The sequence below is a fragment of the Dermochelys coriacea genome, chromosome 9 (assembly GCF_009764565.3).
Source record: "Dermochelys coriacea isolate rDerCor1 chromosome 9, rDerCor1.pri.v4, whole genome shotgun sequence".
In the NCBI taxonomy this organism is placed as follows: domain Eukaryota; kingdom Metazoa; phylum Chordata; order Testudines; family Dermochelyidae; genus Dermochelys; species Dermochelys coriacea.
This window is the reverse complement of record NC_050076.1, coordinates 24515744-24529231: the sequence shown is the minus strand read 5'-3', so window position 1 is coordinate 24529231 and position 13488 is coordinate 24515744. Positions and strand designations below refer to the sequence as shown.

The 13488-nt window shown below is 39.9% G+C and overlaps 1 protein-coding gene across 1 annotated transcript in view; it reads left to right on the top strand.

Moving 5' to 3' along the window:
• LEKR1 (leucine, glutamate and lysine rich 1) overlaps positions 1 to 13244 on the top strand; it is a 145386-nt gene extending 132142 nt beyond the window's left edge. The window contains exons 11-13 of the mRNA XM_038415169.2: positions 6937 to 7089; positions 8232 to 8531; positions 11693 to 13244. Of these exons, the coding sequence (XP_038271097.1) occupies positions 6937 to 7089; positions 8232 to 8531; positions 11693 to 12106 (867 nt within the window). The 3' untranslated portion in view covers positions 12107 to 13244. The remainder of the gene's footprint in view (positions 1 to 6936; positions 7090 to 8231; positions 8532 to 11692) is intronic.
• Positions 13245 to 13488: the final 244 nt, after the last annotated feature.

Sequence of the window (13488 nt, the reverse complement as noted above, 5' to 3'; positions counted from 1 at the left end):
CTGTGTATTTTTAATATAATATTTATAATCATTTAACAAATTGCAAGAAGGTCCATTAGAACTATGCTGTGCATAAAGACCATATTAGTGCACGGCTTTAGAGTATTTGTCACAGATTTGGGTATATCCAAATCTTCCTTCAGAATCAAACTTACATTTAAAGAAATTATGAACAAATTTTCAAACTTAAGTTGCTGAATAGGTGGCCTGATTCTAAGAAGTTCTGCCACAGCTGGACTTCCTGTGGAATAACTGAGAGCTGTGGCTGCTCAGCACCTCTGTAAATCAGGCCACTTGTTTAGGTGCCAAATTTTGGATTTAGGTGCTTTGGCTGTGAAGTTATTCTGAATGCAGACCACCAATGCAAAGTTGTCATCTTAAATCTGCAGACAGAATGAATCAACAGCTCTGAGAGAGATGTGAGCTGCCTCCTTCATCTCAATGGGGTGTTGTATCTATGATTATTTATGATTACAATTTAAAGGTGATCTGAAGAGTGGGGAAAACGAGACTGAATGATGACTCCATACCATAGTAATTGCGGATCTTTGTGATGATTACCTGCATAGGTTCTCATTCTTAATCCATCCTCATTCCCAATATTTCAGAGACTTGCAACAGATTTTTGATTTAGTGAAAGTGGAGACATGCAGGGACATACATAGGGGTGCTCATGCAGCCCCAGTGGACAGTACTGTCCAGAAAGTTCTGAGCTTGCACACGCAAGACATACATATATCATCTCAGTGAGGGCCATGTTAGTTATAATCTCAAATAGCCATTTACTATGAAAAAAGAAAAGGAGTACTTGTGGCACCTTAGAGACTAACAAATTTATTTGAGCATAAGCTTTCGTGAGCTACAGCTCAGGTGCACAAGTACTCCTTTTCTTTTTGTGGATACAGACTAACACGGCTGCTACTCTGAAACCAATTACTATGGTAAATTATTATTCATTGGCAAAGCTGAGTGGGACAGGCTGAATAATAAAATGTATGTGTAAGAAAGAAAACTTAAGTATTTTGTATTTTTAATGTTCAGTGCATGGCATATTGGTAATACAGTAAAAGCCTCATTTTCCTCCAAGTGATTGTATACATATATGTTTCAGTATAGGAATATGTGTGCACAAGGCATTCTAGTACCAGCAGGGAGAGCACATGCCCCCACTGTCCTTATGCATTGCGCCAAGAGTATAAAGGGGCATGGCATCCGCCTCCATGGCAAGAGTTGTAGCTACTCACTGCTCTTCAGCTTTGAGTAGCCAACCTTCAGAAAAGAGATTTGTATCTTATTTGTATATTGTAGTTAGATTTAATGTTTGTGAAGTATAGATTAACTAGGCTAGGTAGTTAGAAAACCCCAGAATAGAGAACTATGGAAAAATCCCCAGGGTTCAAGCAATATGCTATGTACAAGGTCATGATCCCTGTTAGTGATAGTTATTAAAGCTGCCTAATTTACGTAGGTGAGGGATATATGTCCTACTTGTACCTTCTTCCCAACAAGGATGAAGAAGTGGAGGGATCTTCACCTTAAGATGCAACTCCTGGAAAAGACTATGCATTGCTCTTCAGAACTTGACCACAAGAGGACAGACAACAAAGTCCAAGCCTTAGACTCAATACCGATTGTTCTATGAGCTGAGACCTCTAGGAGATCTAAGCTTCCCAGACATCGCCAATCAGCATAATTTATAGTAGGCCCTTTTCACCAGATCTTGTCGGCTTTGAAGCAGTCATTTTGACATTTGAGTTGAGGACTACATGCTAACCGTATCTCACCTTCCACTATTTGGAAAGCATCTCCCTCTCTTTTTACGGTACATGGATAGAGATTACTTTGGACAAGTCAGTGTTCAAACCGTAAAGGACGGATATGTCATCCAGTTCACCTCCCTCCCTTTCCGTAGTCCACCTTTCCCATCTCTTTTGAGGGATCCATCTCACAAAACTGTTTTAGTTCAGGAAGAACAGTCTCTTTTGGAATTGGGACCAATACAAACACAGAGGATAAGGCACCTATTTCCAGTACTTCCTGATTACCAAAAAGAAAGGTGGTCTTTGACCCATTGTGGATCTAAATCAGTTCAGTTTTCTTATCAAAAAATTATTTTCCGGATGGCAACCCTTGTATCTATTATCCCTTCCTTATACATTGGAGTGCTCCCTTTGCTTGGCAGGATGCTTACTTTCATGTGGGCAATACACCCTGGCCTCAGAAAGTATCTTTGATTGATGTTGGGCAACAAACACTACCAATACATGGTACTACCCTTCAACCTATATTCAGCTCTAAGGCTGTTCACCAAGAGTATGACAGTGGTATTGGCACATCTGCACCATGTAGGTGTTCAAATATTTCCCTACCTGGATGACTGGCTAGTATGGAGAATGTGAAGCACTCACATCCAACACAGCATCCTCCTCATCAGACATCTGTTCTCTCATCTAGGCCTAAAACTGAACATAGAGAAATCAGCATTACAACTGATACATTGAACGTGTTACATAGGAACAGATGTAGACACCACAACTGCCATGGTTTATCTTTTGATGGGCAGGTTTCAGTCCATAGTCTCTCTATCCAAAAGCCTCAAGTCCAACCTAGGGACAACACAGTGCGCTGTATCTACAACTATTGGCCTCATGCACATACGTGACTCAGCATGCCAGACTTCACCTCAGATGGCTACAGGCCTGTCTTCACTCGGTATATCATCCAAGCAGACATTTGCTGATTTGCATACTTGCATGAGGGCTTCAGTCCTTGGATTGGTGGTTGGGCCCTTAGAACATATGCAAAGGGTTCCTTTTCTACCAGCAGAACCAACTTGTAACAGAAACGTTCATCCATCTGGTGGCAGCCAGGAGCTGAGCCGCAGGACCAGAAACAGAGCCCCAGGCATGGGTCCAGCGGCAGCCAGGGCCCCGTGTGTGGGGCTGGGAAAAGAGCCTGGGCCTAGGTCCAGCAGTAGCTGGGGCCCCACGTGTGGGGTTGGGGAAAGAGCCCTGGGCGCGGGTCCAGCAGCAGCCAGAGCCCTGCATGTGGGACCGGGAGCAGAGCCCTGGGCAGGGGTCCAGCAGCAGCTGGGACCCTGCATGCAGGGCTGGAAACAGAGCCCCAGGCGCGGGTCCTGCAGCTGGGAGTCGGGACCCCACGTGCGGGGCCAGGAGCAGAGCCCCAGGCACTGGAACAGCAGGGCCAGGACCCCACACACAAAAATTGGGGGTGCTACAGCACCCCCCACACCCTTAGTTCCTTTGCCTATGAGAATAGAGAGGATGGCAGTAAACTCTCATCTCTAGACACTTTTGATATGTCTTTTACTTTCTTAGTGGACTCAACATTTGATTCCATGTGGAAGCAGAGATTCGTAATGGAAGGACAAAAGAATCTTAAATCAAACATGCTAGTGAAAATGGATGGTATCTCTTTAAGACAGAGTCCAGCCTTGGAATTGGTAATGATTAAGTATCTGAAAACTGGTAAACAGGTGAGTGTCTGTGTTGACTGTGTTGACAAAATTACCTGATTGACTGCAGTGAGAAAGACTTGCCCATAGCCCTGAGCAAAGAGGACACACCCGGCCAGTCAATGGATTCTGTTACACCAAAGAGCTCAGATTTTGACCCTCCAGAATGGGGAGGAAGGGAAAAACTAAACCTTACAAATAAAAGCCACAGGTTAACCCTAAATTGCCAAAGCTCCAATGGTACTGAGCAGAAGGCGTGGCATGACAAAAATGATTGTAAATGTACACTTGTAATGAATTTGATGTTAATATTAATGCTAATTAATTCTTGTGACTAATGTGTTGCTAATAGGAAGAACTGTAAAAATGTACAATGTGCCTAATCTTTTGGAAAAACCCTTGAACATGTTAACAGTGATACATAAGAATACACTTTGTGTTAAAAGGCCTTGTGATATTGACATTTCACAGTTAGTGCCTGTAATTAGTCTTGAAACTGTACACAGGAGAAAAGACATTGCAGACCTAAGTGTGCTGTATAAGAAGGGAAACTGAGGCACACTACCATATTGCTTTCATGGCTAAATGCCAAGATTCTACACTATGAATAACATTAATATTTACATTAACTTGTTGTTAATTGGATTTCCTGTGTTTGCCCTGTTTCTTAGCAGTTTGTCCTGAATTTGGCATTCTCAGTTGTGACCCAAAAAGGCACTGTTACACAAGGCAAGTCAGTGCACCCCAAACTACAGTCTCTGCATCTCACAGCATTGATGATCTTTGGTTGAACAATGAGGAGAGAGTTTGTTCCTGAGATGTCTAGGCCATTTTGGTGAGCAGCAGAAAGGATTCCACCACAGCCACACATGCATTAAAATGGAAAAGGTTTTCAATCTGGGTGGAATCTCACCAATTATCACCAAACAGCACAGAGACTAGATATGTACTATACTGTCTGTTACAACTGAAATCCTCTGGTGTCTCTGTCAGTTCAGTGAGAGTCCATCTAGCATCCATCTCTGCAGTACACCTACCAGTGGATGGGTATTCTATCTTTTCACTTCCTTGGTATCTGGATTTTCAAAGGGGCAAATTCCCTTGTACTTTCCTGTATCTGATCCAGTATTTTTATGAGACCTGACTGTAGTATTGTCTTGCTTGATGGGCTCCCCCTTGAACCTTTGGCAACAACATTTCTTCCACTGTTATCAATGAAATAGTGTTTCTGGTAGCAGTTACCTCTGCACGGAAGGTGTCAGAGCTACAGGCACTTTTAGCTGATTCTCCTTTCACATATTCCACAAAGACAAGGTCCCTCTTAGTCTGCATGCTAAGTTTATGCCTAAGGTGGTTTCATCATTGCACCTCAACCAGACTATTCATCTCCCAGTGTTCTTTCCAAAGCCTCGTTCTTCCAAGGCTGAAGAAAAGCTTCATAAATTGGATGTCCAAAGGGCTCTGACACTTTACTTGTACTGCACAGTCTTTCAGATCCTCTCCCAAACTCTTTGTATCCTATGCTGAGAGGATTAAAGGGCAACCTGTTACAGCCCATTGTATTTCATATTGGATTTCCGACTATCGAGCTTTGCTACGTTTAAGTTGGCAAAGGTATGTCCTCCACCAAGGATAACAGCCCAATCCATTAGGGCTCATTCTACTTCATCAGCCTTTTTGAGCACCACCCTTATAGTGGGTATTTGCAAAGCAGCAACATGGTTGTGTGTACAAGCCTTCTCCAGACACTGCTCTATTACTCAAACTTCCTGAGATGAGACTTCGACAAGTCAGTGTTAGTCGCTCTTCAAATAATGTGAAGTCCCACGCCCTGTCCGGAAATTGCTGGTGAGCCACCTCACAATAGAATGTATATGTGCACAATCACCTGAAGGAGAAAAAATGGTTACTTGTTGGTACAGTAACTGTTGTTCTTGAGGTATGTTGTGCACACAGACATTCCATGACTCTCCCACCTTCCCTGCTACTTCAGGTACGATATCCTGGCCATGTGAAGGAACAGAGAGAGAGAGACAGCGGCCAGGCTCTTTTATATCTTTGGCTCAGTGCACAAGGACAGTTGAGGGTACATGCACTGCTTGCTGGTACTGCTAGCAAAAGTTGTTGTTTGAGAGTTCATTGGGCACAGTGAAATGCATATGTGCACAATACATTTTGAAGAACAGTTACTGCACAGGTAAGTAACTGGGTTTTTGTGAAGTGTATTGGTTTTCAACCTCAAAAAATAATAATATAATGAACAGAGGTTTACTTGCAGGTGCAAGCCTTGCTGGCAAAATAGTCCTCCTTGTTAACCCAGCTAAAGGTTATATAATCTAGCATTACCACAATGAGTTATTCTTTTCTTTTTTTTTTTCCAGAAAGGAAAAGTAATAGTTTGGTCCAAGCACCTCTGTGTCCTTCCTCCACACTTCATTTCATCTCATTACATTTAGAAGGATTATTCAACAAATCCCCAACCCACTAGGAAATATCAGATAGTGCAGAATATGGCAGCCATTTGTTCAGTGGTGCTTTTTTCAGGGAGCAAATTAGACCTGTGCTGCAACATCGTCACACACTTATGATTCATTTTCATATGTAATTCAAGAAGTTGTTTTTAACATCTTAAGCCAGGGTTATGACTGTCTGAAAGAGAGCTTCTCTCCCCATGTGATACCATGGCAGGTAAGATCAGGTGAGGTTCTCAAGCTAATGGCTTCTTGGTTTTTAATACCAAAAAGAGGCTGGTGGCAAAATGGCTTCAGCTGAGAAATTGTCTTTGCCCTTGGTCTGCTGATCTTAAGAGCAAAATGCAAGGCCTATCTGTTTTCCCAGGCTTTTGAGAAGGGGGTGATTTAGGATGATGTGTGTGAAATTAGGTATTGGGTTATTGATAGTCTTGATGAGTTATTTAGATAAGGAAGAATTTGTAAGAATTCTGATTTACTTTGTAAAAATGTGTAGTTGTTGTTATAGTATATGAGCCCCTAGAGTATAAAAATATGCATATTTCCAAAAATCCAAATGTATACTTAATGCAAAGTAAATGATAGTCTGTCTACTGGGGATGGACATGTTGATATCATTCTGATTTCTGTCTAGGACCAGAAAAAGTAGTGTCAACATTTTGTGGGAATTTCTCATTAGTTGGCCAATCTGGAGGCCTGATCTTGCAAAATGCTGTCTGTCACCTATGGGGAGCTGAATGCCCTCAGATTGCTGTGAAGTCAGTGGAAGTTAAGAGCTGGTAACACTGCCAGTTTTGCATACTCTACCGTTTCCAATAATTCAGATATATATTGGATAAGCATCCAAACTTTGGAAATGTATCTGAATTGAATTTGAACTTCAAACCATTTGAGTCTGCTAAACCTTATATTAACGAAGAATATTCTCAGTGTGAAAATGCTATAAGATAACTATATTTTATTTAAAAAACAGTGCGTTTTCTTATCTAGATGGAAATTGGTCTAGCTAAAGACCAAACACGACACACAGAAGAGATTTTCAGGCTCAAAGAAGACGCTAGAATGGAACTAGACATTGAAAGACAAAAGCACCAAGAATTAATAGCAAAATATCAGAAAGATCAAGAGGAACTACGAATGAAGGTTTGGAGCAATTGAAAGGAAGTTGATGTTGCAACAGTAGATAATATACCTTGGAGACAAAAAGGAGTGGTTTGGGGGAACCTAATCCCTTTAGATTGTGTTTCTTCATCTAGATAGGTTATTAGCACGTCATTACACTTCCTCCCTGTTTTAGTATATACAGTACATTTTGTATTATTTGAAATGGAACAGAGCAAACACATTTTGCATATAGCTATTTCACTTAAAGGTATTATAGGGTAGATATTTTTGCATTTACTCAGACCCAGATTTCTCCTAGCTATAGTTTTTTCACATGTTGATTTTTCTTGCAATGTCATACAATGGGCTAACTGAATTAAAAAAAAATCAAACTATATTTCTTACACAATTTATTTTATTAAAAGTAAAATCAAAGCCCTGGGACTACTCTGAACTATACTGGGCTGGCACAGAGGTATCCCTAGTGATTTCTCCTTCCTTACCTGAGTTTAATGCTTCTTGGACAAAGCCAAGTATTGAGTCCATTAGTTCTCCCTTTATCTATGTTAATTTCTTTCATTCAATACAATTTTCTATTCCTTTCTCTTTTCAGGTGTTTTTCTAGCCAGGTAAACCACCAGTTATCTGAATCCTATTTATCCAAATCTGAGTTTTCCAAAATTCATATAAAAACTGAAAATAGTTTTCCAAAAGTTTTAGATGTCCCTTGAGACATTTGGAGAATCAAGAAAGGGATTTTTATTATGTTTATTTCAAATTCATTATGTTAAGCCAATGTTTTAAACAGTTGAAAATAAAACATTTTATTTTCACAGTATCTGTATATTATTTTTTTAAAAAGACTATCTATTTGCTCTAGAGGTTGAAATTGAGATTAGAAATCAAAAGACTTTTTCCCATTTCTAGCACAGTTTCACTATTTGACCTTAGGCAAGTCACTTAATCTCTCTGTGCCTGAGTTTTCTTACATTTTAAAAGCACTTTGACATCCTTGAAGGGTATTCTATAAGTCCAAAGTAGTGGTATTGTTCATTTATATCTGTTAGGACCTATACATCTTCACTTTCTTATTCACTTGCAAAGCTCCTTTTGTCTGGTATCAAATTCTACATAACCAAATAAATAATTGCATGTGAACTAATGTACGATTTATCATACAGATACCTGAATTAATATCCAGTGCCATCAACAGCCTAAGGATGGAAGTGGGAATTCTTAAAAACCAGCTTCAGGAAGCCCAGATCAAACTTACAGAGAAAGATGGAGATAAGGAAGAAGAAATGCAAAGCCTTAAAAGGCTGGTTACTAAGCTTGAATTTCAGCTGAAGAAGGAACAGAACAACAGTGATTCATTATCAGAGGGCATGAGGAAAGAAATTAAAGAGAAGTCAGATGAACTGGAAAAATTAACCCAGGAGCAAGCAGAGCTGATTCAGAATTTGAGTCAGGCTCAAGAGGAGGTAGAAACTTGACCAAAGACATGCCCTGCTACATTTAGTATTAAATATGTGTGTACTATTCTATTATCATGTTACAAACGTGCAATTTAGATCAATGTAAAAAAATGCAGACTTTTAGAATAAAATAAAATCTTCAACTCTAGTGTGTTAATTTTAGAAGTCTTTAAAATGAATAATCTGTAAATCAAATGAAAAGCAAATTTTATGAACAAATTTTGAAATCATTAGTGTGAAAACCCCTGTTAGTCAAGCTCTGCAAGTAGTGAATTATTACAAGAATACTCATCCCTTTCAGGTCCTTGAAGGCACCTCTCCTTCCACCTCATGTTTAACAACACTCTAGAGGTATAATTTAAAGGAACCCTGGATTTTTTCAAAATAGAAAACATGGACTATTACAAACACTTTAAACATGATAGTAATATTCCATCTAGCAATCTTATTCATATTTGAGATAATTAATTAGAAAAAAATTGTACTTGTACACCAGGGATATGGGAGTGCATAAAATGTTTCACAGAAGTCAGTTTACAACTATTTTGCATACAGGGAAAAAAGCTAGCTTTTTGGATAATTTTTTCACAATGAATAATGCAACCAGTGTGAATAATGCAAATATGCACAGACAGCCATTGCCTCTGTTGCATCAAACAATCCCAAACATTTCTTCTTTTTCTGTCCAATATTTCTTCTGTCTTATGAAATCCTAGACACAGTAGAGATGCATTCCCTGCAAGCAGTGTCTTTTGGGTACATCTACACTGCAATAAAAGACCCGTGGCACAGCTAGGGCTAGCTTGGGTCAGCTGACTCTGGTTCGCAGGGCTTGAGCTGTGGGGCTAAAAATTGCAGTGTAGACATTTGGGGTTGGGCTGGAGCCTCGGCTGAGAAAACATTCCCTCCTCACAGGGATTCAGAGCCCAGGCTCCAACCCAATCCCAAATGTCTGCACTGCAATTTGCAGCCCCACAGCCTGGGCCCCAAGAGCCCAAGTCAATTGACCCAGGCTCTGAGTCTCGCAGCCCATAGTTTTTTTATTCAGTGTAGACATACCCCTTTTTGCTTTTCTTTTGTGAGTGATACTCAGGTGAGGCCAGGCGTGTTGATGTGGTAAACTTGGCTTACTGTGCCTGCTTTGCAGGCATTTTTCACTGTCTAGACCTCTCTTTATAAAATTCTACTACTAAAATAGCCATTTTTGCTTCTGAGAAAATGGGACCTGAAGGAGTAGAGCTGGAACATTGCAACATCTTGTATTTATAGCTTGATGGTCTGTTTTCTGCCAAGTTTGAAACTGTCTTGATTATTTCCCATTTTATGCCATTTCAGGGTAGCCAACTTTTTATCCTTGATACATGTTTGCTATCTTAGCCTTTAAATCTTCTATTACCTCCTTTATTCTTTAACAAATTGGTTATATTGCTGTGATTTTGTTTTAGCTAATGAAGGTCCCTTCAGTCCTCAGAGTGACTGAGCCCAACATTGACCATATCTTTAGCTCTGTTTCTTCCATTTTTTCCCTCCTCATAATGTCAAAGTCATCTCACATTTCTCTAGGCCTTTTTGCCTAAAGTCAGTTGCTCCATTCAACTGCACTCACTTAAATCTGATTGTTTACAGCATAGGATTCATCTCCCTCTTGTCCCTTTTCTTTTCCTCGCCTCTTTATACTGCTGCACTATGTACAGATCTTTAAGTGGTGGCATACTGACCTCTCTTTTTGTCCCATATCTAGTCATAGAATCATAGAATATCAGGGTTGGAAGGGACCTCAGGAGGTCATCTAGTCCAACCCCCTGCTCAAAGCAGGACCAATCCCCAATTTTTGCCCCAGATCCCTAAATGGCCCCCTCAAAGATTGAACTCACAAGCCTGGGTTTAGCAGGCCAATGCTCAAACCACTGAGCTATCCCTTCCCCCACTCTATTCTCGTCTCCTCCCCTTTTTTCCTTTCTCCCCTCCCTTTACTTCTCTCTTCACCTCTCTTTCCCTTCCCTCTGTTGAAATTCTATGAACACCCCATTTTTGGATGATTGGATGGTGACATGAGAAGTACTTTAATCATTCTTCATCTCCTTATTTCTTTCTCCTTCCTTCCCTTTCTCCTTGTCTTTTCCTTCTGTCCCAAGAACAAGCATCCCCTTCTCCTCTCCCTGGGTGGGAGATGGGGAGAGGTTTGTGACTGTAACTCAGGGATACTTCCTCTTGTTCCGCTTTCCTCCCAGTGAGAATGAAAGCAAATTGCCATAGTGATGGTGTTTCGAGGCGAGTAGATTGCCTTTTCACTCAATCCAAATCTAAGACTTTGTGCATCCATAGGTCACTGGTTTTGGAATGACACAGTAAATATCAGAATTGATGGGGCAAATTGCTGAGCCTCATATAAAAATTCATTAATTCAGTCGTGCTTGAAAATAATATAAATGTGACAGGAAAGGTGAAAAAATGTAGTTCTCTGGTTTTAAAGAAAGGTCAAATATGAAAAAAAGCATTTTCTAACCACTCACTGTACAAAATAAACTTCCTTGAAGTGTTTTACTGCTTCAGTAGATTACATGTTCCACAATATTATTCCTCAATAACTTTCATAAATTGGTACTTGACAATTTCACCTTTTAGAATAGAGCTTATGCAAAGACTGCAAATAAAACAGAAATGTCCCAATAGCATGACTAAGTATAGCTATAGAAAACATTTAGCATGATTTTAACAGTGGGAGCAGATTGAGATATGACATATGAAAATTGTATTTTAGCCACCGAGTGCCTATGTAGTAGCGTTCTACTAGCAAGAAAACACAATCTCTCTCCTGCTATCCGTCTGAATTATTCACACCAACTCATCCACAAGTCTTTGAGCCAAGTACTGATTTGATTTATGTAGTCATTTTAAAGCAAATCCTCACTTGTCAGCAGATCAGGTTATGCCTCATTGTGTTCCACCTACAGTGGAATGGTTTTGACCCCAGACAACTGAAAAATTAGAAAATTGAGTATCTTTTTTTTTGTAGTATAGTCATAATTTTACCAACTCACCCTGTATGTGAACATATACCCTCTGATCACCAGTACCCTATGTTTGAGGAGTTCAGTAAGCACCCAGCATCTATCCCTTTTTGAGTGATGGTGTTTCATAAAGTATGTGTTTCTTTCTATTTGCAGAACTCTCTTCTCCAGGAAACAGTGCGTAGAGAGTGTGAGGAACGCTATGAGCTAACTGAAGCTTTGACTCAAGCTAGAGAACAAGTATTGGAACTGAAGAGGCTTAGTGGAAACTTCCCACTGTCACAATGTTCACTCAGTCAGGGCAGCCTAATCTCCTGTGCTGCACTGGTCAGTAATCGCGGACAGAAGAACCTTACGAGCCCAAACTCTGGGAAAGGAATCACACACTCAGGCCTGTGTAGTATTTCAAGAGCTGCTAATGCACCAGCCTTCAATAAACACAAAAGCAGTGGTAAAGTGGGTTTGCCAGCTCTAACTCCACCACACCTTCCCAGGGGAAGAGCGTCTTCTGTGAATGAATCCAAGAACAGAATAACCACAGTTATAAGAAGACAACTGAGTCAGCTCTGATGCATAAAAATGTCAAGGACAGTACATTGATAAACCATGAAAACCATTTCAGTGCATTATATGGTCACTTAATTGTGGACCATAGGGGCAAAATGGTACCAGAAAGTTAACCTTTCCTGGCAATTAGCATATTTCTATTTTTTTTTTTTACAATTTAAAATTAAGCTAATATCTGTTATGTAGTTATATTTTACAAGGCAATCATGGTTGCTTATTTTTGTTCAACAATATAATGGAGTTAAAATGCTATATGTATTTCAAGATGAGAAATATAAAAAGAAAAACACAGTACCCCTCCAAGAGGTGTTTTCAGCAAATCTGGCACAACTGTAATTAAGATATTTGAAAAGTTCCAGAATTATTTCACCAAACCATCACCATGTCCTGGTTTTCATATTTCAAATTGTATCCAGTTTAACTCCAGTGCCAGTTAGTGCTGTACAAATGTAGCTCATTCATTAAGGGACAGATTTTGTCCTCCTTTCATTGAATAGTAACATACTTGCAAGTAGTTCCATTTCAGCCAATGGGATTGACTGTTTTTGCAATAATTTACTACTCACCATGAGAGAAAATGGCAGAATCAAACCCCAAATAATAGACAAAATATTGCAGGGAATCAGCATTGCTGTATAATTCCTGTACCCACTCCAGTAAAGGAACCAGAACCCATAGGTAAATTGACATAGCTACACTGAGGTCATTGAAACTATGACAATTTAGGCATATGAAGTGCTAAAAGTCTTATGGGGATCTTTTAAAATTCTTCCTTTAAGAGAAATGACTTACTATGTATCAAAATTAAAACCCAGTGTCCCTAGGATATACACTGTTCCAGTTACTTTTTCCATAACTTAGGACCCCAAGTGATGTGACAGCTTCAGTAATGCATTGTATCTAAAAGCCAGCAGATTTGGTACTGCCTCAGTCTGAAAGATGTGGCCTTTTGATTTTCATCAAACCAACATCATCATATTGAGCTACCTCTTTTTAGTTTGAGGTGATCCTTCTGCTTGTACATAGGGGCATACGCTTAGTTGTTACACAACAGAGTTAACATTTTCATTTTACTACCATGAACTTGGGGCTGTGCTTTTTTCTGGAACATGCCACAGGGATACTCATTTAAAATAAATAAATAAACCTAGCAGTCTGTGTTAGTTTGATGTGATTGGATAGTGCTCTATGGTAGCCTCAGATTTCACTCCCTGGACCACCAAATCCTTGGAGTGTTCTGGGACAGTCACTCACACTTATCTTTGTGTGTTCCCAGGAGAGTTCTGTTCAGGCTCAGATTCAGGTTGGTGGCTGTAACATGAACTAAAACCTCATGGGAAGGAGATTAAACTTGGAAACTTTGGAGATTCTCAGAATGGTAATCA